This window comes from Phyllostomus hastatus, unplaced genomic scaffold, assembly GCF_019186645.2.
Source record: "Phyllostomus hastatus isolate PE091 unplaced genomic scaffold, TTU_PhHast_1.1 phas_contig_62, whole genome shotgun sequence".
In the NCBI taxonomy this organism is placed as follows: domain Eukaryota; kingdom Metazoa; phylum Chordata; class Mammalia; order Chiroptera; family Phyllostomidae; genus Phyllostomus; species Phyllostomus hastatus.
Window position 1 is genome coordinate 18,965,263 of NW_025333921.1, and position 26,787 is coordinate 18,992,049.

The window sequence follows — 26,787 nt, forward strand, 5'->3', positions numbered from 1 at the left end:
AAGGTAGTTAAGCTAATTTGAAATAAGTCTGGGCCTACCAGTGGCCATTTTTAAAGAAAGTCTACTTTAGCATGATGTCCACTCAGGGGAAAGCAAAACAGGGAGGTGAGGAGAGGGAGAGAGGGAAAAAATCGATGACATTGAGCACCTGGACCCAGTAATTCCTGAAGTCAATGAAGTTTGCCCACAGAGCACCTCTGCTACATAACTCAGAGTCACCGCCACCTCCCCCTGTGCCTCCTTTCCCCCCTTTTTGCTCTTTCTCCATCACTTCCTCTTTTTTCTTCTTCGTCTCCCTCTTCTAGTAGGAGTTGGGTTTGGGGACTTGCAACGGAATGGATTATACCCAACACCTGCAGGCCAGAGAGGCTTACCCTGCAGTGTTCTGTAAGTAAGTAAACCTCAGCCCTTGAGATAGCCCCAAGAAGGCCTGGGCAGGTTGGACAGAAGCCTAAGGAAGTTACTCTTGTCCGATGGCTTCCCACTGGTCTGCCAAAAATGCCATCATCAGCACCACTGTGAGAGGCTCGTTGGCTGGTGAGTGCCTGGAGGGGACTCATAGGAGAAGCAGAGATTATCAGATGACAATGTACTGGGAGCAAAGCTCACTCCCTGCATGCTGGGGTCTCCTTGGATGGGGCATGGCCAGAAAGAAAGCAGTGTTGCCAAGTTCCTGGTGCCGCATTTGCTCTCCCAGCTCCTAACTGAAGAAAAGATGCCATCTCTTCCCCAAATTCAGGACAGACCAACTTGAAGTTTTCAGGAAGAAGTTTATGATGAACCTCAGAGGAAACAGGCCTCATAATAGCCTGCAAGGCCCTTCCATATGTGGCTCCCATGACCTCTATGAGCTCCTTGCCTGTTACTCTGTCTTCCCCAGGCTCACTGCTCTCCAGGCACAAATATCTCCCTGATGTTCCTGAGATGCTCCAGGCAAATCCCTGCCTGTCTCTGTCAGGGTCAGTCCCTCAAATTGGGTTATTAAGGAGAGCTTAATAAAGGGACCATTTACAAAGGTATGGGAAAGGTTTAGAGGAGCTAGTAAGGGACAATGCAGCCCCACAGGGTTTGCAACAGTGGGGTTAAAAGTAGCAAGAGAAAGGAGTAGAAAGCAGAACCTAGAGAAGGCGGCCATGAAGAGGCTATAGAGAAGAGCTATGACCTTCAGTAGAGAGTTGCAGCTAGCATACAAAGACCCTCCAGGGAGAGAGCAGAGCCTACTCTGACCTCACTCCATTCATGTTCCACTGGTGCCTTCCCTGGACTGAACCTAACTAGAAGTCAAAGAGCAAGGAGCCCATTACCATATTCCAAAAAAGTCAGCCCTCCATAACTGAGAGTAGGGGGAGGGTAGAGAGTGAGTCTGGAGAGGCAAGTGGAAGCCATCTAGCACTCCACCTCAGGATCTTTGCACTTGCTGTTTCCTCCACCTGGAAATTCTCTATTCCCAAATCCTCATGTCTTACTTCCCCAAATACCTTCTTTTCAGTATGCCCTCCTTGGATATCCTATGTAAAACTGTTACCCTGACTCATAGTCTCTATCCCTCTTTGCTACTTGATTTTTATTTATAGCATTTATGAACTTCAAACGTACTATTATTTTACTTATTTTTATATTGTGTATGATCTATAACCCTCAGATAGACTGTAGGCTCCAACAGAGCAGGGACTTGTCTGTTTTGATCAATTCTTCATCAATAGCAAACCTGTACATTGTGGATGCTAAATGAATATTTGTTAAATAAATGAATAGAAGCATGTCAAACTCCCAAATAGGAAAATACACCAGGTTTGAAATGGCAGAGGCTTGGTGAGATTCTGAGCCTTGGTACACAGGGCACCCGGGCCCAACTGGTCAGCTGAATGGATCTCTCGCTAAGTGAGTGTTAGTCATTTTGTTGTTGGACAGGCAATTGGTCACAGTCCTGCCTTAAGAAGCTCATCACAGCCTGGCCCAGCTCAGGCATCCTACTTTATGCCACCATCACTTCTGTCCAGGGTTAGCATCTCAACTAGGCCTCAGTGCCGCCCACCACACGGCCTTGATCAATAGAAGTCCCCAACCTCTTTCAATTTCAAAGCCACCTGGTTCCTCTCAACAGGTCAAAGCCCCTTTCTCCCCAGTCTGGCCCCACCACAACAATCGGCCAACAGCAGGTTTTGTGACCACTGTCAGTGGAGAAGGCTCTGCAGGACTGGGACAGAAGACCTCCATGGGTTGATGGGTGAGAAGGGCTGTAAAGATACAGCCCTTGGAACACTGCTGGGAGAAACAGGGAGGAGTGGCTGGAGGTTCTGGACAGGGTCTGGATAGAGGGCAGTGGAGATGAAGGCAGGCCTTCTTTTCCTTTTTTCTCTTCTTTCTTCTATAGTATCAGATGTGATTAATTTAGACCTATATTATATATCAGAACTTGACTAAGTCTGCTCAGGTTGTCAATGCCTTTATTGCCAGGGAAATGTTTGCCAGGCCAGGGCATTGTGAAAGCAGGCCTGCAGGGCAATGTTGACTTTCTGAAGGGCCTGCTCAGGGCCATGCTAACGATCACACTTACAGATGCCCTTTTGTATGTTGAACACAGAAGTTTGCTAATAGGGAAGGTTCTTGTCCTCTCATGAAAGCAGGGCCCCTGAAGAACCTACTTGGTAAGCCAAATGCCCCTGCCAAGGAGGTGGTGTCATTGAGACCTATCAGAGCATAGCCTGATTGCCCCATCAACCAGTGACAGGCCACTCAAACAACTGAGGGACTCTCCCAAATGCCCCACCACTTGTAGACACCTAATACCCATCCCCTCACCTTGATTTTTCCTTCTTCCCAACAGTCTCCCCCTCCTCTTCAATTTTGACCAGGTATCCTCCATGTTTGTTTCCAGAGCTATGTGCTTTGTGGGTGTGGGTCCCCAGCCTCAGGGAGTGGCTTCTAGCTGGTCTGAACCAGTCACTGTGGCCCCAGTTGCCCTGTTGGTGATTGGATTAAACTTGACTCTGTGACACGATTCTGGCCAAGGAAATGCAGGAGCTATCTGGTGGGATGGCTTTTAGGAAAGGTTTCCTTACTCATAAAAGGGTTACACGGCACGAGATGCACTCTTGTCCCTCTGGCCCTTGTCATGTCTGGATGTGTTGGCTAAAACTGCAGCAGCCATCAGGGAACAGCCTAGGGGGAAAGGCTGACCTTCCAAAAATGGTGGAGCAGAAACTTTCAAAGAACCAGTTTATTGTTTAAGGTCCTCACAAGAAATAGGACCCATTCAAACTGGTCATTGAGGAGAGTTTAATAAGGGGACTATTTACAAAGGTATGAGCAGCATATAGAGAAACCAAGACAGGATACTGTGGTACCATGACTACTAACAGAGAGGAGCCCTCACTGTCTTGGGCTTGAAGGGGCAAGAGAGAGAAACTGTTTCTGGGACCCTGAGAGAGAGATTGTAAGGAGAGGAGAGCTGCCCGGCAGGAGCTGTAGCCTACCACGGTGTCTTTGGAGGGAGGATCTGGAGAAAAAAATACCCCACACTTACTCTCCTCCCCCATTTCCATCTCATGTTAATGCCTTCCAACAACCAAGCCCAACAAGAAGCCAGAGCAGAGGTCAGCCTCTCAGTGCACGGAGCAGGACAGAGAAGCAGGGGGAGCAGATCTGCAGGACAAAGAGGACTTGCAGCATAACCTGGGTCTGCAATTACCTCATCCATCTGTCTGCCTGCCAGTTGTAATTATTAGCCCCCACACCCCTGCTAATCTCAAGCATCAACCTCCACAGGTACCATTCTTGGACCCATTTCCTAGTGTCCAGGAGCCCCTACCATATATTTTGGGAACAGTGGAGATAGAGGATGAAGGGGGGCGGTCCTCAGTCATGTGTAGGAGGCCTGAGTTCTAGTCCTTCCTGTCTAGCTCCAGACCTCGGTTTCTCCATTTTTTAAATGAGCAGCTTGGACTGGGCCATCTCTAAGGACACTTAATGTGATTAAAGTAAAGAAATGGGGAGGGTTCCCCATCCCCCTGCCCTGGCTGCAGCCCAACAACTTCAGCCTCCAAGATTCAGGGAGGGGTGTCCTCAGAGGAGGTGATCTTCTTGATCTTGATAAAGATGACTCTGACAGAAGGGAATCACACACCATTTGCATTAACCCTGGACTAGTCCAGAGGCCTCTCACTTCCAGCAACCTGCCTTGTCCATAAGAGAAATAACCTCCCTCCACCTGAGACCCTGAAAGGAGCTGGACATTCCTCCCCAGGAACACAGCACCTGTCCCTAAACAGCTGCCCCTGGGCCTGAGTAGTAAGTGGAGGAACTTCACCCCTGGGCCCTTCAGTGTTGCTGGGTGGGAGCAACTCTCTATTCCCTGGGAAAGAGGTGGTATCAGCAGGAAGCCAGCACTGGTGGGACCTCTTTGACACAATGCTCAGTATACACCCTGCACAGGGGGCTTACAAGGGGGTGCTACCCCATTTTGAAGTAGTCACTTGCCTCCACTCCAGCCTCAAAATTGGAAACTGAGGTGAGGTGCGGGGAGGGGAAGACTATGACTGGGAGTTCAGACATTAAAGTTGGGAATCACAAGGCTCCTTTCCAGCCCTCAGACTCTGTGATGCACCAAGTGTATAAGCTCCTGGCCCACAGAACCCCTGGTTCATGTAACTTAGTCTTTCTGGTATCCAGCTGGGAGCCAAGCACAGAAGTTATTGACTGAGTTAGCGAGTGAATGAATGAATGAATGAATGGCTCCACCTTGATCCTATTTGGTTCTTTTTTCTTCTTCCCCTGCAGTCGATACAGATGTCATCATCCTGGCCCAGTTCCTTCTTGGCGACCAAGGGACTCTTCCATCTTCTGCCTGGTATTCTGGGTGGTCAGGGCCTGGCAGCCTCAGGTTGCCAAAGGCCTAAAGAGCCCACCAGGGCCCTGGGGATGGTCCCTGCTTGGACACATACCGACCTTGGGGAAGAGCCCACACCTGGTGCTGTCGAGGCTGAGCCAGCATTATGGGGACGTGCTGGAGATCTGCATTGGCTGCACACCTGTGCTGGTGCTCAGTGGCCTGGACACCATCCCAGCAGGCCCTGGTGCATCAGAGCGATGATTTCAAGGGCCAGCCTGACCTCTACAGCTTCACCTTCTCAGCTATGGCCAGAGCATGACCTTTAACCCAGACTCTGGACCAGTGTGGGCTGCCCGCTAACGCCTGGCCCAGAATGCCCTGAAGAGTTTCTCCATCGCCTCAGATCCAGCTTCCTCATCTTCGTGCTACCTGGAGGAACATGTGAGCAAGGAGGCTGAGGCCCTCATTCGCAGGTTCCAGGAGCTGATGGCAGGGGCCGAATGCTTTGATCCCTATTACCAGGTGGTGGTGTCAGTGGCCAAAGTCATTGGTGCCATATGCTTTGGTCAGCAGTTCCCCCACAGCAGTGAGGAGATGCTCGGCCTTGTAAAGAACAGCCATGACTTCATGGATACTGCCTCCTCTGGGAACCCCATGGACTTCTTCCCCATCCTTAAATACCTGCCCAACCCCACCTTGCAAAGGTTCAAGGCCTTCAACCAGAGGTTCATGCAGTTCCTGAAGAAAATGATCCATGAGCACTATCAAAACTTTGACAAGGTGAGCCCAGCACTCAGGGAGTGAGGTGGCACCCTGCTGAGCCTAGGTCTGACCCCTCTCACCCAGCTCCAAAATACAGCTGATGTGCCTCCAATGCCGAGGAAGGCTCTGGGACACCTGAGACCCACTGTGTGTGACCTGAAGTCAACCCTTCCACCCCCTGGGCTCAGTTTCCTCACCTCTGTAGCCTTTTCAGAGGAGCTGCTCAAAGCCACAGAGAACCCTGCAATGTGGGGGCTGTTCCTATGAACTAGAAAACTTTTGTTCCGAGGAACCTGACTCCCAATGGAGACTAATTCTCAGCTCAGGTGTCGCTTTGCTTCCCTGTACTGGCACTAACCTCCACCTTTGAAATTGGACCCCTGGGGTTATTGGGAGGAAGAATTAATGGGGCATGAAATGACACTTTAAGCCCTACCTAGGGCAGATGGCAGCTCCTGCTGTGAGCCTTACCCCTGCTGAGTAGAGGCCTGGGCGGAAGTGCCAAACAGGATGGGGCAAGGTCCAGCCTTTGGCCTCGGAAGTGCTGGAGTGCCTCTAAATTTCATCCCTCAGAACAGTGACCAGAATGTCACAGGTGCCCTGTTCAAGCACTGTGAGAAGGACTCCAGAGCCAGCAGTGGCCTCATCCCCTAGGAGAAGATTGTCAACCTTATCCACAACATTTTTGGGGCCGGTCGGAGCCAGGCCCCTGCCCCTCCATCCATCAGTACCTGCTGTTCACACACAGCACCACCCAGCCCCCAAGTCCTTTGGATAACTCTGGAATCACATGCCAGATGGTGCAGGACACAGCCCTGGCCAGCCAGTGTTTGAGCCCAGGTTGTGCCACCAACTCCTAGGGAAACTCAGCCAAGTCCTTCTCCTCCTCTGGGCCTCAGTTTCCCCATTTGAATAGTAAAGGGATCTCTGGCTTATAAGTCTCAGCCCCTGTAATTTTAGCAGCTAATTATGAAACCAGTGGCTCAAGGTTAGGGATGGGGAGTCAGGGGAGGGAGACAGAGAAAGACAATGCTTGGAACATACACGGTGGGTGCTTGGTAAAATGTTGGTTTCTTGTTCCTGTCTTACTTTCTCCCTCACCTTGGCCCATGCTGCCTGGGATTTGACACAGTCACCACAGCCTATCTCCTGGAGCCTCAGGCACCTTGTGACAAATCCTGAGATACAGATGAAGATCCTGGAGGATCTGGGTATGCGGAGAGAAGCTTTGGGGCCTCAGGTCAATTGTTGAATCTACATTGCTGGTGTGTACCTACTATGCGTAAGCTCTGGGCATACAATGATGGCCACCCTTGTCTAGAAGATGCTGGTGAGGGCTGGTGGGTCTCATACATGTACACAGACATTGAGTGACACCACATAGACTGATACTTGGTCTCATAGGAGACACAGATACCATGGAACAGTCAAAACAGACCCTAAGCCCTGTCTGTCCTCTGTGGCCTACAGACGCAGTGATTGGGAGGGCGAGGCGGCTCCGCCTCTCTGACAGACCCCAACTCCCCTATATGGAGGCCTTCATCCTGGAGACCTTCCAACACTCGTCCTTCGTCCCCTTCACTGTCCCCCTCAGGTGAAGCCCACCTATTCTGCCCTCCCAGCTCTCATCCTCATCATATTTTCTTCTCTCAGTTTCTCAGCTCTGGGCCCTGGCTATGACCTCAGCATCTCCTTCCTGACCCTGACACCAGGTTCCTCACAGACCCTCGGCCTCTAGTCTGCCCCTATTCAGTCCACACATGGTCAAACTACCCAGCTCTCGGGAAAACATCACACTCTTGATCTCAGCTCTCATTCACCCATGCTCACATTCTCTCCCTGCGAGTATCTCAACATAGCCAGGCCGGCCTCCCTATCCCTCACAGCCCTGTTCCAGCCGCCCTCCAATTTTGCTTATGCTGGGCCATCCACTTTCAATGCCTTCTAATCTCTTCTCTGGCTATCAGAGTCCTATCTCTGCCCAAGGTCAATGCTGACACAAACTTCCCCTCCCCAAGACTTCCTGACTCATCAGGCTGGCAAAGCTTCATTTCTGGTATCTTGTAGATTGTGGAACATACAGCCATTTGTCCTTGATTATGTCCTAGGATTTTAACAACATTGAGAGATGGTGGCCCTGGCCAGTGTGGCTCAGTTAGTTGGAGTGTCACCTGTAACCAAAGAGTTTCAGGTTTGATTCATGGTCAGGGCACACGCCTAGGTTGTGGGTTCTAGTCTTGGCCTGGGCACATTCACAAGGCAATCAATCGATGTTTCTCTCTCACACTGATGTTTCTCTCCCTCCCTTCCTTTCTCTCTAAAAGCAATAAAAAAATGTCCTCAGTTAAGAAAACAGAAAAGAGAGAGATAGTGAACATTTCCTCTGCACATTTGTTGGTCTCGTTATTCCCAGGTAAGAGTCCTGACTCCTCAGCCAGGCTGGAAGCTCCCAGCATTCCAGAGAATGGCTGAGTGCCCCACTGGGAACAAAGAGAAGTACAGGAGACACATGTTGAAGTGGAAAAATAGGAGCCAAGGAAGGGGCAGGACAATTTCCCCCTTCCATTCTCCGACATTTCCTCCCAGTGTAGAGTATGAAGCCTGTGGTGGGCAGGCTGTTGAGGTGATGTGGAGGCAGGAGCAAGGAACACCCAGGGATGTACCCTAGTTTCCCATCCCCTGGGCCTGACAGAGTCCTCTTCCCTTCTCAGCACAACAAGGGACACAACACTGAATGGCTTCTACATCCCCAAGGAACGCTATGTCTTCATAAACCAATGGCACGTCAATCATGACCAGTGAGCATGTATCCCCCACTAAAAATAATGTATGAGGTTCAGCAGTTGGGAAGGCTGTTTCTCCCTCTAGGAACTGGTTATATCATAAAGGAATGTGCCTCAGTTGCTATATAACTTTCTCTAAGTAACACAACTTAGGTCTATGTTTCTCAAACTTTAGTGCAATAAGAATTAACCAAGAAGAAGAAGAAGAAGAAAGGAATTAACCAGGAAGATGGTTACAGATCATAGCACCTCATCCCTCAAGATTCCACTTTGGCAGCTAAGGTGGAGTACTCAGGTGATTTTGGTGTGAATGGTTTAGGGACTTCTCTTTGGAAACTCACACTTCATAAGTAGGAGGACCACATAACTTTCCACCCAAACAGGGGTACTTCTGAGTGTGGGATGCTATCAATAGTTACTTCAAAACAATAAGCATAAACTGAGATATACTATGGATTCCCCTTTCTTACTGATTAGAATGAAGGCAATTTTATATTAAAAAGCATTATTTTCAAGGTTGACCTCTATCTACCCTCACACTGGTGGTGCCAACAGAAGTCTGCTCAGAAGCCTTCCCTCAGGATTGCCGTCCTAGGGCCTCTGGCCCAAAGACCTCAGCTTCTCTGCTCCTCTTGCAGGAAGCAGTGGGGGACCCATGTCAGTTCCAGCCAGAGCGATTCCTCACTGCCAATGGCACTGCCAGCAACAAAACCTCAAGTGAGGAGGTGATGCTCTTTAGCATGGGCAAATGCCAGTGTATAGGGGAGGTCCTGGCCAAGGGAGTGGTCTTCCTTGTTCTGGCCATCTTGCTGCAGCGGCTGGAGTTCAGTGTGCCACCAGGTGTGAAAGTGGACCTAACCCCTATCTATGGGCTGGCCATGAAGCACACCCACCATGAGCATGTCCAAGCCTGGCCATGCTTCACCATCAAGTGGAGAAGACATCAGCATGCTGAGGGAGAAGAAGGATGGAGGTCAGCCATGGGCCTCAGCCTTTTTTTCTTTCCTTCTCTTTTTAAATAACAGCTTTATTGAGATATAATTCATGCAAGGAGAAGAAAAAAATTTCCCTTTTCTCTTCTAGGTTCTTTGGCTGGTCTACAATTAAGTTGACATAAGAATTAAGAGAAGAAAAACAAATTTAATTTTGTGCATGCAAGAGCCCATAGAAATACAAGACCCAAAAAACTGACTAATGCAAGCAGCTTTTACACCTTTAAAACAGAGAAAGAATTATTTGTAAAGATTTGACAATACAAAGAAGTTTGGGCTTTGGGTAGCAAATTAATAAAGACATAAGAAAGTTTGCTTATACAGCCTTCTGAGCCTTGAATTCCCCATCTCTGGTGATAAGGATGCCTCCTACCCTCCTGATACAGGGAGGGTATCTTCACATAGAAGATTTATTTCCTGCTTTCAGGGGGAAGAAGGAGGGGCAGAGACTCCTTTTTATATCGGCTGTTTATTAAGTAACTGTAATTCAAAATAATCAATATGTCAAAATGGAATATTGTAGGGTGATTTTTTTTGCTCCCCATCATTCACATACCATATAATTCACCCCCTTAAAATGTACAATCCATGGATTTTAGTATATTCAGAGTTGTGCAACAATACCACAATCAATTTTAGAATTCTTATAATCTAGAAAAAAAATACCATGCTGCCTTGGCCAGGTGGCTCATTTGGTTGGAGTGTCATTCCTATATACCACAAAAAGGTTGTGGGTTTGACCCCTGCTCAGGGCACACATAACTAGGTTGCAGTTTCAATCCCCAGTCAAGGCATGTATGGGAGACAACCGATTGATGTTTCTCTCACCTCTCTCTCTCTCTCTCTCTCTCCCCCCGCTTCTTTCTCTTTAATCAGTAAACATATTCTTGGGTAAGGATTTTTTAAAAATACCCATTAACAGTCACTTCCCATCCCCCTTAACTCAACTTCCCTGCCCCACCAGCCCCAGGAAATTACTAGTTTTCTTTCTGTCTCTATACAATTGCCTACTGTGAACATTTCATATAGATGTAATTACACAGTAAGTGGTCTTTTGTGACTAGCTCCTTCGCTTAGCATGGTTTCAAGGTTCATCCATGATGTAGTGTGTGTGGTTTCTTGAGTCCTGAGACTGGGCCCATGTTTGTTTCCTCAGTCATGACGAGTGTATCATTTACTGCTCTCTCTTCTCTCTTCTTTTTTTGTATGATTCTAGTCTTTGAACACTTAAAGGGAGTAGGGAGGTAGGGACCCAGTCTTGTGGGCCAAACCCAGAAGGGTGAATGGGGATCTCTGGTGTCCTATCTTCAAAAGGTAGAATATCTGACTTCTCACAAGGCCTTGATTTGTTCATCCACAGCTGGGAGAGGATAAACTCCCCAGAAATGCTTAGGTTACCTGCAAAAGCCCCAGGTCTTATCAAAGGATACTATCAAAAGAATGAAAAGATAAGTCACAGAATGGGAGAAAACACTTGCAATTAAAATATCTAATAAGAGCACTTCTGGCCAAGATGGAGGCATAGGTAGACACACTGTGCCTCCTCGCACAACCAAAAGAAGGACAACAAATTAAAAAAAAAACACAGAACTGACAGAAAATTGAACTGTATGGAAGTCCAACAACCAAGGAGTTAAAGAAGATACATTTATCCAGAGTGGTAGGAGGGGCAGAGTTGAGTAGCCTGGGCAGAGAGGATTTGCGGCAGGGCAGCGGCTAGTGGACCCAGAGAGGTGGCAGACTGTAGAGTGTGCGGTCCCACATTCGAGCACAGATAAACCGGGAGAAACACCTGGGGAGCAGGACAGACTGTGCAACCCAGGGTCCCAGCGTGGGGAAATACAGCCTCAAACGTCTGACTGAAAACACCTGTGGGGGTTGAGACAGCAGTGGCAGAAACTCCCAGCCTCACAGGAGAGTTCCTTGGAGAGACCCACAGGGTCCTAGAATGTACACAAATCTACCTATATGGGAATCAGCACCAGAAGGGCCCACTTTGCTTGGGGGGAGTGGGGAAAGTGACTGAAATCCACAGAGAGCCAAGTAAGTGCCACTGTTCCCTCTCAGACCCCAGCCCCACAGACAATGTCACAATCCAGAGACTGGGTTGCCCGCCCTGGTGAACATCTAAGGCTCCGCCCCGCAACCTAACAGGTGAGAAAAGACACACAAAAAATGGCCCAAATGGAAGAACAGATCGAAGATCCACAGCAAATAAAACTAAGCAACCAAGAGATAGCCAACCTATCAGATGCACAGTTCAAAGCACTGGTGATCAGGATGCTCACAGAATAGGTTGAATTTGGTCAAAAATTAGATGAAAAAATGAAAGCTACGCTAAGTGAAATGAAGGAAAATGCACAGGAACCAATAGTGATGGGAAGAAAACTGGGACTCAAATCAATGGAGTGGACCAGAAGGAAGAAAGAAACAACCAAACAAAAAAGAAGGAAGAAACAAGAATTCCAAAAAATGAGGAGAGGCTTAGGAACCTCTAGAACATCTTTAAATATTCTAACATCCGAATTAGAGGGGTACCAGAAGGGGGAGAGGAAGAGCAACAAGTGGGAAAGTTATTTGAACAAATAATAAAGGAGAACTTCCCCAACCTAGCAAAGGAAATAGACTTCCAGGAAGTCCAGGAAGCTCAGAGAGTCCCAAAGAAGTTGGACCCAAGGAGGAACACACCAAGGCACATCATAATTATGTTAGCCAAGGTAAAAATGAAGGAGAGAATCCTAGAAGCAGCAAGAGATAAGAAGACAGTAACCTACAAAGGAGTTCCCATCAGACTGTCAGCTGATTTCTCAAAAGAGACCTTATAGACAAGAAGGGGCTGGAAAGAAGTATTCCAAGGCATGAAAGGCAAGGACCTACACCCAGGATTGTTCTAAAGCAAAGCTTTCATTTAGAATGGAAGGGCAGATAAAATGCTTCCCAGATAAGGTCAAGTTAAAGGAGTTCATCATCACCAAGCCCTTATTTTATGAAATGTTAAATGGACTTATCTAAGAAAAAGAAGATAAAAAACATGTACAGTAAAATGACAGCAAACTCACAATTATTAACAACCACACCAAAAACAAACTAAGCAAACAACTAGAACAGGAACAGAACCACAGAAATGAAGATCACATGGAGGGTTATCAACAGGGGAGTGGGAGGAGGAGAGAGGGGGAAAAGGTACAGAGAATAAATAGTGTAGATGATAGGTAGAAAATAGACAGGGGGAAGGCAAGAATAGTTGGGAAATGTAGAAGCTAAAGAACCTATGACACATGGACATAAACTAAAGGGAGGGAAAGTGGGTGGGGGAGGGTGTGCAGGGTGGAGGGGAACGAAGGGGGGGTAATGGGACAACTGTAATAGCATAGTCAGTAAGATATATTTTTTAAAAATGCAGTCCTGAGAGAGTATATTTGAACTTAAATTTCTACCAGCTTAAAATAGACTGCTGTAGATATAGAATAATATACGTAAACCTCATGGTAACCACAAACCAAAAACATTTTTGCCAGCAAAGGAAACCATCAACAAAACAAAAAGGCAACCCTGGCTTGTGTGGCTCAGTGGATTGAGTGTCGACCTGAGAACCAAAAGGTCGCCAGTTAGATTCCCAGTCAGGGCACACGCCTGGGTTGTGGTCTCCGACTGGGGGCGTGCGATAAGCAACTGATCAATGTTTCTCTCTCACACACCGATGTTTCTCTCCCTCTCTTTCTTCATCACTTTCCCTCTCTCTAAAAATAAATAAATAAAATCTTGAAAAAAATTAAAAACAATAAAGCACTTCCTGAATGGGAGATGATATTAGCAAATAATACCTCCAATAAGGGGTTAATGTTCAAACCATCAGGAACTCACATAACTTAACACCAAGGGGAAGAGACTGGGGGGTGGGAATTTAAAAATGAAGGCTATCAATTACAAAAACAAAAAAGCTAGTAACAATAAAATATTGCCTGAATAGACATTTCTTCAAAAAAGATATACAGACGGCCATTAGACATATGAAATGATGCTCAACGTCACATATCATCAGGGAAATCCAAATTAAAACCACAGTGAGCAGTGAGATATCACCTCACACCAGTCAGAATGGCCATCATCAATAAATCAACAAACAACAAGTGCTGGCAAGGATTTGGAGAAAAGGGAATCCTAGTGCACTGTTGGAAATGCAGACTGGTGCAGCCACTGTGGAAAGGAGTGTGAAGTTTCCTCAAAAAATTAAAAATAGAGCTGCCATATGACCCAATGCCACTTCTGTGTATATATCCAAAGAAAACAAAATGCTCATTCAAAAAGATATATGCACCCCTGTGTTCGTTGCAGCATTACTAGTAACAGTCAAGATACGGAAGCAACCTAGATGTTGATCAACAGTATTGAACAATAATAAAAAAGAATGTAATCTTGCAACAAAGAAGGTGATTCTCTGAACAATATGGATGGACCAAGAGGGTATTATAATAAGTGAAATAAGTCAGAGAAAGACAAATACTGAATCATTTCACTTACATGTGGAATGTAAAAAGAAAACAACCCAAATGAATAAATACAACAGGAACAGGTCCAAAGACATACAGAAACAGATGATGGCTGCCAAAGGGTAGGGGCAGGGGGATGGGAACTTTAAAATAAAGCCTATAAATTACAAAAACAAAAAGGCTACTAACAATAAAATATTGCCAAAGTATTACTTTTATTTTTCAATTATATTTTATTGATTACACAATTAATAGATTATACAATTAACCATTTTCCTGATTTTCCCCCTTCACTACTTTCCACCCAGCACCCCCCACTCCCTCAGGCAATCCCCCCACCATTGTTCATGTCCATGGGTCATGTGCATAAGTTCTTCGGCTGCTCCATTTCCTATCCTGTGCTTTACATCCCCATGGCTATTCTGTGACTACCTCTTTGTATTTCTTAATCCCCTCACCTTCCAAATGTTATTTTCAAAAAAGGCACAGGCCTTCCCCTCTCTCCGCATAGCGCTGGGGGGAGCACTCACTCTGCTCACTTACTTCCACAGTGGCAGAGTCCCCCCCTTTTCCACTCTGAGCTCCCTAATTTCACCTCCAGAGGCAGAGAGTTGGATTAGTTGATCTCATAAAAGCCCCAAGTTCTAAGTTTATAATGTTTGCTTTGTTCTTTACAAAATCAGAGAGTTGTTCACTGTGTTTTATCTCCTGTGCATGAGCAAAGCTCCTCCCCACGGCAACATAGAGACAGAAAGACAGAGTGTGAGGGTGTGAGATTGGGCACACACCTGAACTGACCACCAGCCTCCTTCAGGCCCCTCCAGCGCGAGGCTCTTTCCGAGACACGTGTTTATCCTTGGAGGTGCCCACGATACAGTGTGACTTTCGAGTGCCCACCCAGGTGTGGAGGATGAAGGAAGGAAAACCATGGAGGAATACTCTGGGTAGGTCTTAGAAGGAGGCAGGAGAGAATGACACAGAAAAAATGGCTGTACCCGTCTATCTATCTATCATGACCTCCTGCCTTCTGGAGCAGACTCATCCAATCTCAGACTCATAGACTCATCACCTGTGGGCAGTAGGGTGGATCTCTGCAAAGTTAGTTCTGTTTTCCTATTAACTTTTACTATTGTATTAAAGATGTGTTTTGTGGTGGGGGGGAAGCTACTAATAGTTCAAACTGAAAATTTCATAGGAAGGTGGTCCAAATGATGACTAACCCCTAGGTGTTGAAGTCTAGGAGTGAGTTACCAACTTTTGACCCTACCAGAAGCCCTTTCCAAGTAGCCCACATGTAGAACGGCTGGAACTCACTTCTTACCACTTCTCTTGAGCGGAAACCACAAAGACTAAGAGGGGTAAGCTGTAATGCCACCTTTGACCAGCAGTAGGTGCTCTCTACTATATACCATCCGCACTCTTGCTGAAGCCTTCCTTCAGTTTATTTTTGCTTTATTACGAATACTAACCAAGACTCCACTTTATCTGTCTTACAAATTATGATTCTCTGAGATTAGATGAAAATGAGGCAGACTTTCATTTCCAAAGTGTTCATCCAGTGGCATAATTACCTCAACATTCTGGAAGGGAATTACAGCTGTCTGTGGCTATGATGAAAATAATAAATTTAGGAAGTAAAATCAGCTGAATTCTGTGCTGAAATCTTGGAGGGAGGAAGCACCTCACCTGAGCTCCGTCTGTCTGTGTCCATGGCTGTTCTCAAACCAAAGCCAACTTTCCAGCCAGCTCTGCTTTGGAAAGAAGACTCAGCTTACCTGTCAGTCAGAGAAGGAGCAGCTCTGCTCTAGGGGACTCCAACCTGAGGGAACCTAAGGCTGAGCAGGGCATGACCCTATCGTGGACATCACAAACTGAGGGGGAGACGCAGCCCGACCCAGGCTCCAGTCTGAGGGGGAAGCAAGCCTGCTCTGAGCACCCATCTGATGAGGGGGCTGCAGCCCAAGCCGAGGAATCTCAGGAAACGTGGACTTGTCTGGGAAGGAGACATAGCCTTGCTCTGGGAGCTCCAGTCTGAAAGGACGTGGTCCTATCCTTCAAGTCCCTAACTCGTGGAAAACTCCAAAAATGCACCCTAGTGGCACACACATATAAACACCCCAATGAACAACAAACAGACATTGCCAGACTTCGTCGAGCTAAGACTCAGCCAAGGCCCAGCTCTCTGGGGCGTTTCAGGCCCAGTGGTCACCAAATAGTCACTGCTACCTCTATCTCCCCGTGGTCAGGAGCTGACGTTAGCTTCTCCTGCACACCTGACCAATATTTAACTCACTCAGGTGGACCCAGGGTTCCCCTCTGGCCAGAGCCAAAGTAGGAGGAGGGATTGGACATGGAGACTTTGTTCCCCTTCCCCCTCACCAGTCCTGCCCGCCCAGCAGGCTGCAAGTGAGCTGGAACAACCTGTCCTGCCCCTTCCTAGGCAGATCCTGGACACACATCATCCCAGGCTGTTCTCACGACAACCCTAGGAGGTGGATGTCAGTACACTCTCCTCTGAGATAAGGAACCCAAGGGTCAGAAAGCATGATCTGGGAATTGGTGGGGGGCGCGTTTTGGGGCGGCATTCCCTACACCTGGTGCCCCGCCTGCCTCCCTCAGCCAGGACTGCCCACATAGATCAGGGTAGCTCAGACAAGCAGCATGACTGACGGAACATATGGGCAGCTGGAGAGAGCACTTGGCTGGAAGGTGAGGAGCCCTGAGCTCCAGTTCTAGGTGTGGGTGACATTGACCAAGCCCGTCTCCATCTCTGGGCCTCAGATCACCATGTCCAGCCACTTCTGAGGTCTTCTCCAGCACCGTAAACCTGAGGACTGGGCCATGAACAATGACCCTGCTCTGCCAGCCTCACCTAAGGCTATGGTCAAAATCACACAAAGGTCTGGCAAATGTTGAGGTTTGCCACTGGAGTGGAGTAAATTTGGTGAAAATGAAAAATTAAGTGACTTCTCTAAGCATCCTAGCATGTCCAATTTAGATCCTTTAATTAACATTAACTCTCAAGCCTCTACTACCACCCTTTATGTAACTTAGTTCTGCTTGCTGAGAAAGGCGTTTGATTGGCTCAGGCCGTCTTTCTGAGCCAGGTGGCAGCCAGGCGGCAGCCAGTCAGCGACCGAGTCCTTTCGAAGTGGCACCCACCACTGGTCCCAGCAGTCACAGCTGGTGACTTGGCAGGTGGGCCCTGCACGCCTGGCCCAGGAGAGACGTGGCACAGGGGCAGACTAGCAGAACCACACGAGGACCTCTGTTTGTCATTTTCCAGTCCTACCCACCCCTCCTCACACCCTCAGTGCAGAGCAACCTTGCCCTTGCCCTCAGCCCTCCCTGACCCTCTAAGACTGGGTGTCCTGACAAATCAGGGACAGGGCCACTGCTATTCTTAGTCCAAACCAGCCCGCCCCTTCACAGAAGGGGGCTGCAATACTGGGCCCGGTGGTCCTGCCTGGCTCCCTTTCCCTCAGGATGTCCTCTCTCCTAGGGTCCCGAGTCCCTACGCAAATATGCCCAGTCCCTGAGGACCCCTCCAGATAGGCCCAGATAAGTTTCATTCTGAAGGCAGCTTGCTCCCCGAGGAAAGATTTCCAACTGATAAAGAGATCTGAGGAGGGAGCAGACTTCTGAAAGGAGGGTGGTGAGCGCACCATGGGGGTGGTGGGGGAAGTGTCAGGCAGAAGCTGGATTTTCCTAGTCCACAGCTTATGTGGTTAAAAAAAGTCAGTTCATGGGTGTCCCTCCACCTTACCACTGTTGTTGGCTCCTGTTCCTGAGGTGTCACACCCTGAGCACAGCCCCATCCCTCAGTGACCCCCCCTTGAAAATTAGCTTCCCAAGACCCTGCGCTCTGGTTGCCCCTCCACCGCGACAAGAGGCCAGGCTCGCAGGATCCCTCTGGAGTTGGGGCTCTAAGTCAAAGATGTGCAGCTGCAGGGGCAGGCTGTAAGGCTGTGCAGGGGCAGGGCACTCTGGGGTGCGTGCCCATTGCCTGCTCTGACGAAGGAGGCAGCCTCTGGTCTCTGCTGAGGCCCCGCACTCTCCCTGTGGGCCCTGAGTGCCAGAGGGTTTTTCTGGTTTTAGAAGGATAGCGTGATGACACTTGATATGCTTCCCAAGGCCAGCCCTTCACCTCTGCACCCACTACTTCATCCCGGGCCAGTAGTTAATGAGTCCAATCCCCAGTGGGGCCTGGGAAAGGGAAAGAGGATAAGGCAGGAGGCTGGCTCACAGAAAGGTTTACAACCCAGCTCCCCCACTAACCCTGGGCCAGGTGCGCAGCCTTTCTGGGTCTAGATTTTCTCATCTTACCACTGCACAAAGTTGGTGGGAAGCTTGATGAGATAAAGTGTGTAAAGGGCCAGGTGTTAGGTCAATGCTACACACACACACACACACACACACACACACACACCAGGAAGACTGGGAAGGGTAGTCTCAGGTGAAGACCAAGCGATGGCATGTGTGGCATGTGCTCTGGGCTCACACCAGGCACACACGCGTAAGCCAGCCTTCCCAAGCATTCCCAGGACCCGACACCCGCTTACCACTGGGGTCTTGCCAGGGCCTGGACTCAGCCCACTTCCTTCCACTGCTCCCCCCACCCAGAAGGTGGGGTGTTGGCGTGCCAGGGAACAATGGGCCCCCAACCCCTTCCGGCCCATTGCGTGAGAAGGAGCTGCCAGAAGGAAACATAACTCCCAGTGGAACAGGCCACCACCCCCACCCCCCACACCTGCTCCAGGGAAGCCTGGAGATATCCGGCTTCTCAAGAGCAGAGCCTCTCTCTCTCTTTTAATACATTCTGTCCTTCCACCTGGTCTGGCTTCCCCTCCCCCTTTTTCAGAGGCATCCCTGACCCCCTCCCCAGGGGAAGGGCTGGGCCCTCCTGCAAGAGTCCAGGGACCTGCTCTCTTGTTCGTGCCCTGGTGCGCAGCCTGACTAGAGCAGCTTTCATGAGTGGGCACAGGAGGCCAGTCAGAGGCATCAGGGGCTCGAGGCTAAGCGGGAAAGGTGAGTGAGAAGGATCCATCTCCGGGGCTCAGCCCAAACCCCTACACTGCAGATAAGGTTGAGGTCAGGGCCCTGAAATCCCTCCAGAGAGCACAGGGCTCACTGCAGGGAGGAGGCGGGGAACATGCTATCCCCAAAATGTCCTTCCAGCACTCAGGCTTCATTGGGCAGCAGCTCCTTCACCTATCCCCCCACCTTCTCCCCTCTCTCACACACATCGCCCTTACTCTAGGGGTCCAGTGCCTCCACCATCAAAGTAGGGCGGGCCGGGGGCGGGGGGAGGCAGTGGGAAGCAGCTCTCCCATGATGCTTGTCCACTCCCAATTCGAAGGGTTCACTCCAGGTGGGTTGCTGCCCAGAGGCTCTGACCAAGACACTGGTCTGGGCACGCATTTCCCCACCTAGAATCTGTGTGTGGATAGTGGACTGAAATGAGATCTTCCTTGTACTTGGGCCCTCCAGGCCTGGGTGTGCGGTGGGCACTCCAGCCCTGAGTCCTGCCTTGTTTGATGTGCTGGTGGAAGTTGAGATCTGCCTTGATCTTGCCCAGCTACTCATTTTCCACACCATGGCTCCTCCAAAGCTTAGGGTAGTGTCTCTGCACCCCCATCCAGGGAGAGAGCCTCACCAGGTCCAGGGTTCCAGGTTCTCAAGTGCAACATGCCAGCGAGCTGGAGTAGCAACATGATCTGCAAACCTGCCTGATTACTCTGCCTGGTGGGTCGCCATATTCACCCCCTTCCCCTACCTGGGGACTGAGCTTCCTTGCTTCTGGATTCTCAGGGCAAGGACTCTCAGGCATCTAGTGAGTGACTCCCCTGGCCCTAAGAGCACAGGATGTGGCAGGCACACCTGCAAATACCCACCTGGCTATAAGCACACACATACCTGGTTGGCATGCTGATCTACCGGAACATAACATCTGGCAAACTCATACACACATACACTCATGCACCCACGTGCATGCACCCAGAATGTGGACGCCCCCAGCTGTGCAGCCTGACACACACGCGCCCCGGACTAGCATCCGACATGCAAGCCCACTCCTACCCGCACTCTCCACCAGCTGACGGGTACCATTCCAGGAACATCGTCATCTTGTGGACCCCACACCACCCCCACTCTGGAGATTCAGAGGACACTACGGGTATGGAAGGGCTGTGGGGATGAGCCCCAGGCAGGGCCCTGGGGCAACAGTGAGGCCTGCTGCTGTGTGGCAGATGGCAGAGCAGTGAGTTTCTGTTCCCAGCAATCCATGCACACAGCTTTTGTTGATAAGGAACATTTCTAATCAGTAGGGGAAGGATATATTACTGAATAAACGCTGTTGAAAAAAAATTGCACACCTATTTCCCTAACACCAAAATAAATTCAAATGGATCTAAAAGTTTAATGTTAGTAATAAAACCATAAAAGGCCAAAAGTAAACATGGAATTGATTTTTTTAATAATCTGAGAATGAAAAAAAAGCCTTTCTAAATTTGACTCCAAAAGCTATTAAAGATTGTTTTACTAAATAAAAATAAATCAATGCTGCACTTAAAAGAGGCGTCAACAAACCCCAAAGACACACAGTGAATGAGTGCTGAACACCTGCTGGTCTGCCCTGCAGGCCCCTCCACCCCAGCTCTGCGGTGGGGCCGTGTCCACAGGCCCCTTTGCCCCTGGTTTCTGACTGGGTTCACGGAGTGGAAGCTCTAACACTGGGGGATAGAAGACGTTGAGCCGCGGGCAGCTCTCTCTCCCTGAGTCTCCCTGGAGACTCCGGGAGTCCTTGCCCACATGCCTACAGATGTGTAAACACCCCTGTATTAAACCTTCCTCAAATTAAGCCAATTCGAGCATGCCACCTGTTTCCTGAGGGGACCCTGCATGACACACAGGTAAAAGGTTAATTTCCTTAATGTGCAAAGAGCTCTTCCAAAAAAATCCAATAAAGATGGACAAAGAAAATGAACTGTTAACAGAAGAGGAAAATGCAAATAAATTTTAAAATATAAGGAGATGCTTTGGCCTTACAGGTGAATAAGAGAATACAACTTAAAGCTGATACGAGATTTCTCACCAGATCAACACAGATGAAATGTCTGATAACACACTGTGTCAGCAAGGGCATCGGAATCAGGCACTGATATTCAGTATTGGTGAGAGCGAATTTCAGTTAAAAAGAGAATCTGACAATATTTGTCAAAACATTTTTTAAATTTTATTTATTTATTTTTAGAGAGGGGGGAGGGAGTGAGAAAGAGGGAGAGAAACATCGAAGTGCAAGAGATACATCGATCAGTTGCCTCTCCAGTACCCCCAACTGGGGATTTAGCTCACAACCCAGGCATGTACCATTATCGGGAATCAAACCAGCAACCTCACAGTTCTCAGTTCCCAGGCAAGGAATTGCTCCCACCGTCCTGCTTGGAGCTGGAGCCTAAGAGTGCAGTCTGGGGCGCCCCCTCGTGGCCTCTCATAGAAGCACATGCATCCTAACACGGCTGCCGGTCACCACAGCCCTGGGGACCCTGTTCCAAAGACAATCTAAGGAAAAGTGAATTTACTTTGCAAATGCAGCTTCAAGACAAGTCTCCAGTCCTTCCTACTCAGAAATTCTGGAGAATCCACAAAGAATAACCACAGGACTCCTCCCACTCTCTTTTCATCAATCCCTGGCCTGGTCATTATAGACACACCTGAATAGAAACTCCTGGTCCAATTACCTGCCAAGAGTCCAACTTCTTATCTCTCACTTGCAGGGGCAGGGAGCCCACCACCTCCAACGCTGACCCATCAGCTTTTCTGTGGCAGGGCTTTGAGGAGCACTGACCACCGGGAACACTCATCCTGCTCTCTTACCCGGAGCAACAGGGGAGCCGACAGGGTTGCAAGTTCACCGACAGGCACAGGGATGGAGTAGCCAGTTCTACAAGCACATACAGCCCAACCTACCTCTTCTCAGGGCACTTATATTCAAAGGACTTAAATTATAGAATCTTGGAAATGTCTAGAGTCCAGCTGACCCCTTGATTCTGCTTGAGAATCGCCATTGTTCCCTGAGCATCTGCTCACGCCAGGCCTCTCCTGGTATTTGCCCGTTAGTTCTCACAACCCTCTGTGAGGGCAGTGTGCTCATGCTCCCCAGGCAGATGGGGGCAGGGGTGCAGAGGGGAGGTCATTCTCCTAAGATGACATCACTAGGAATCTGCACAGCTGAGTTTCACCGCAGGCTTGCTAATGGCCCCTGCAGCTCAGAATCCCTGTGCTCACGCAAGTCACCTGGGCCGGAGCCAGCCAGCCAAGAAGGTTCAGAACAGACTGTTAAGCCAGAAGTTTGTCCCCCGCCTGCCCTTCATGCCCCTTCATCCCAGTCCTGCCTCCCACCTTGGGGTCCAGGACCATTCCATCCAGACCCTCCTGCTCTGCACTAGCAGCTCCTCTGCACCTGAATGCAAACATCTCCCCCAGCTCATAGTCCCTACGCTGCCAAACAAACTCAGGTCTTGGGGCCCGGGCCTCTGGAACTGCGGTCTGAAAGTCCTCTCAGGGGCAGAAGAGAGATCTCAGGCTGTGAGCTGGTGCTTCAAATCACCCTCTGTGGGCCTCCTTGCTATACAGATAAGGTCCACATGCTCCTGTGCTCCTTGAGGGATAATGACTAAATGAGATCAAATGTACAAACACCCGACCCACAGTTCAAAGGCCTGTGCCTTCCTTCTCCTCACCTTGTTCTTGGTATTTAGGAAAATCCCAGGAGTGTCAGCATGCTGAGGCCAGGCCAGATGTTGGGGGCTCAGCACAGTCATGGCCTTGGAATCGCAGAGCAGCTCAAGGTGGTGGGCACTGGGGAATCCTGGCAGCCAGGTGCTGACCTGGCTGTCCCCTCCTGGTGCATCTGGAAAAGGCCTTGAAGTGCCAGACAGGGGCCACCGGGGGTCCTAGAAAAGCTGGTTAGTGCCTCTTTGTGAGGGAGTAACCAGTCAGCCATGCTTTCTGGAAGTGGCTTTATCCTTTCCCTTTTCGGCTGCACTTGTCTCCCTGTCTCCATCTACCCGGGCCAGCCCTGGGACACTTCCAGTTGGGGAGGGTCAACTCTGCCTCTGGCCCTGGTTGAGCCTGTGGCAGGGTTCTTCCCCGGCTCCAAACAGCCAGGGCCTAACCACTGCTCTGCCTCCAGCCCCATCATTTTCCCTTCCTCTTGGAAAGGATCTGCTCTCTGGCCACCAGGGGGCAGTGTTCCCCCTCCGCACAGATGAGACTACAGGCTAGCACCATCTCTTACAAAAAGAGGGCAGATGGCTGGGGTAGAAGGCAGTGGTGGGGGGGAAATGAAGGAAACTGTAGTTGAAAAACAATAAAATAAAATAAATTTTTAAAAAGAGGTCAGAAGGCAAGTCATCACAGAGAGTGCAAAGGGAAGACAATGGCCTTTGTCTAATCACTGCTATGAATCTAGAATTTCCCACGCAGGACCATACCTCATCCTCCCACTGCCATGATGGGAGTGGGGTCAGGGGTCACCCAGCAGGATTCGAAGTCACAAACAACAGAAACCAGCCTCCAGCTAACATAAGCAAAGAAAATAAATGTACTGCTACAGAAAAGATGGGACTCAAAGATGCCGGCAACAAGGAAACAGCTAAGATTGGGCCTCAGGTGTGGTTTGAACAGGTGCTGCCCTTGGCCTCTTGGCCCTCAGCCGCCCCTGAAAGGAATCTCTGTGTCCCTAGTGTTCGTGGCAACCTCACCCTGGCTGACTGGAAACTTCATGCTCCCTTCTGCACCACAAGCTCAGGCAAGTGACCAGCTTCTCCCAAACTTTGGTCCTGTCACCCCAACCTCAATCCAGGGCTAGGCCCATGTGGACATCAAGCACCTAGGACTGGGGTTCCCCAACTCGGCACACCTGCCTTCCCTCTGAGACTGCCAAATGAAAGGTGCATGGCCAGGGGTGGGGGGGAGTCTCGAGGGATAAGAGGGCCACCTCTCCAAATGGAACCGGCCCTGGCTAGAGGAAGAGGTGACAGGGACCTCTTGGAGGCTAGCTCTGGAGAGTGCCCGTGAAGACCCAGAGGTGAAGAAGAGCAGGTCTGAGAAGATGGGTTGTGGGGGGGACAGCAGAGTGTCAGGCAAGGACCCTCTCTTTGGTGTGAAAGCCCTGAGGTCTGTGGCAGGAACGACAGCAGGGAGAATCCAGTCACTCACTTCTCGTTCAACACAAATTCACTGCTGCAGGCTCAGTGCTGCCCTGTGGACAGACAGAGGAAAAGGAGCCATTTCCTGTCCTCACAGAGCTCCCCCCACCCAGGCACCACTGTTTAAAACTAAACTCCGAGGGGCTGTACAACCAAAGGGAAGAAATACATCCCACGTGGTCCCTGGAGACCACTGAAGAAGGGCCCTCCAGGCCCCATCCCTGACTCATAGGCAGCTTCTGGAACTTACTCTGGCTCAGAGAGGGTCCCCTTCCTATCCTAGTCCACCCCACTCCCAACCAAGGGAGCGGACTTCTGAAAGCTGCCCTGATCTCTGACAGGGACAAATGTTAATACCAGGCTAAATTCACAGGTACACCTGGCAAGGAAGATTTGCATGTGATTTGAAAACGCTTGGGCCGAGGCCCAAGCCAGGCAAACCTCCTGCCCCTGTTCCTCCTTCCCCTCACCCTGGGCCAAGCTTCCCACCTTTGCATGGCAGAGAACCTCAGAACAGTTTATTTACTTCCGCCCTAACAGTTCCCATGAAGGAGTCAGAACAGCACCAACTGGGTTTTCCAATCCACAAAGCAGAGCCTGGGGACTTCTGGGTGGCCGGGTCCAGCTCTGAGACGACACCTGGTGGGCAAAGGCGTCTGAGCAGCTCTGAGGGAGAAGCCTCAATGTGTGGAAGGTTTTGTTAGCCCAGGACTCCAGGTAAGAAACAAGAAACCTTCCGGACCTACCCAATCCCAGCCACTCAAGTCCCCAGAAAATAGTACACACACACCCACTACTTGGTGACTGGATGACAGAGGGCTTCATGTCATCAGCCACTGGTGAAACGGCGGCACAGGGAGCTGGACTTGAACGAAGGCTTAGAGGACAGCAGAAGGGAGCTGGGGCTACAGAGCCTGTTTTCAGGAGCCAGAGAAAAAATACGGAGTCACTTAACTGCCAGTGAGTAAAAGTGAGCCTTGTGCCAAAGCACCGTGCCAGCGATCTACTCGCTCACTTCCACTTAGCATGAGAAGTGCCCTATGAGCCGGGCCTCTCACTCCCATCTTGGAGATGAGGAAACAGAGGTCACAGAGCTGAGCAGGAGTGAGGCCAGGACTCTAACAGAGACACTATTAAGATAAATTGAGTGAGAATGATGCCTCTGCATGAGGCAGGCACATCTTGACTTGACCCGGCTCCTGGAAGCCTGCTCTCCTACTGGTCTGGAGGGAAAGGGGCTGCAGGGGAGGCCAGGCCTGGCCCCTGTTTGTTTCCTGAGCTTTTAGCAGCTGTGGATATCAGCTTAGTCATCCAGCCAAGCAGCCTCTGGTGTTCGGATGGCAGGGGCCACTATGACACTTGCTGTCTCCTGGTTTCTGGCCTTCCCTAGGGACACTCAGCCTGGGCAATGGTCCACTCTCCCTGGCCACCTTCCTCAAGTGCCCCTCTCCCCGGCTTTGTGCTGCTTCTGCCCTTTGATCCACCTCTACAAGTCAGTGAGACCCTGCAGCAGGGAAGTGGCATTCAAACCAGGCCCAGTGACCTCGAAGCCCATGCCCTTTCTGCTTGGTCTCCCTGCCCCCAGGTGTCCCCAGAGCTGTTTCCTGTGGGTGCCATCACTAGGCTTCTTTCCCAGAGACTGCTACTTCCACCTTCCGTGGTGGTCTTTTTCTGCAGGAGGCTCCGATGGGCATGGTGATGACAGGGTCAAAGAGCAGCTTCCAAAGCAGGAGGGCCAGCCCTGTGGGGCGCCCCAGGTGCTGGCAGGGAGGCAGCTGCTCACAGTCAGCTCAGCCTGGGCACCTGCTCTGCAGGAAGTCGAGGGGACTTTGCTGGAAATCTGCCTTTAATCTTGGCTTCCTGTTTTCTGCCCAGGCGGGACTGAGTTTCAAGCTATTTCACACCAGCTTCTCTAAACTGTCTTCTCAGAGCCAAGAGGCTGGGGGAGGGGAGAAGGTAGGCTGAGGGAGGAGAGGCCCTTTCCTCCCCAGGAGATCCTAGGTGCAAAGTGCATACCCACCCATAGAGGTACTTAAGCTCTGGACCTCTAGCCATCAGCGCCGTCCCCACTTTGCACCGAGCTAGTGTGGGTGGGTTACTTCATCAGAATGCAGCCCAAAGTCCTGAGCACAGTTCCCCACATCCAGGGCCATCCGGGGTCCTCCAGCCTCTCTTTTCTCCTTTCCCTCATGCCAGACAGGTAGCCCAGACTGGGAAAGCTAGTGCTTGAGCCTACTTGGCTGGGAGGGGCCTCTTAAATTTCCTCCCAAATCCCAAAACCCAAGGCCCCTACTCCAATGATCTCCTTTCCAAAAGTCCACTGCATGGGGCAGCTGGTGCTTTAGGCTTTGGGTGTCCTCAGATCTAAGCCCTAGTCCTGGGAGTGGACTCTGGTCTGGTAGAAAGTTCTTTCTACTCTGAGCCTCAGTGGTCTGGTATTAAAAGGTGGCTCCAAACACGGGCTTGACACCTCCATGTCTCTCACAGGTATCTTCAACTCAGTTTGTCTAAAATCCAGCTCCTGAGCTGTCCTCCCAGCTTGAGCCTCTCCAGGCTCTCCCAGCTCAGCAAAGAGCACCACACTTTCCTCCAGAGCTCCAGCAACATCTGAGACCCAGCCCTGCTTTCTCCTATGGCCTCACTCCCCACAAACGGCACCTCACCAAGAGCTGTCACATGGCTCTCCTTTGCCCACCAGAGCCCACTCCCATTACCACT

The 26,787-nt window shown here is 49.9% G+C and overlaps 1 protein-coding gene across 1 annotated transcript; it reads left to right on the forward strand.

Moving 5' to 3' along the window:
- The first annotated feature begins 473 nt into the window (after nucleotides 1–473).
- Nucleotides 474–26,680, forward strand: LOC123825158 (cytochrome P450 1A2-like). Its single transcript, XM_045848473.1, is given in 11 exon segments — nucleotides 474–537; nucleotides 881–959; nucleotides 4,780–5,062; nucleotides 5,064–5,133; nucleotides 5,136–5,611; nucleotides 6,167–6,298; nucleotides 6,726–6,804; nucleotides 7,064–7,187; nucleotides 8,305–8,399; nucleotides 9,022–9,349; nucleotides 26,557–26,680. Coding segments are annotated over 11 exon segments (1,854 nt in total).
- Nucleotides 26,681–26,787: the final 107 nt, after the last annotated feature.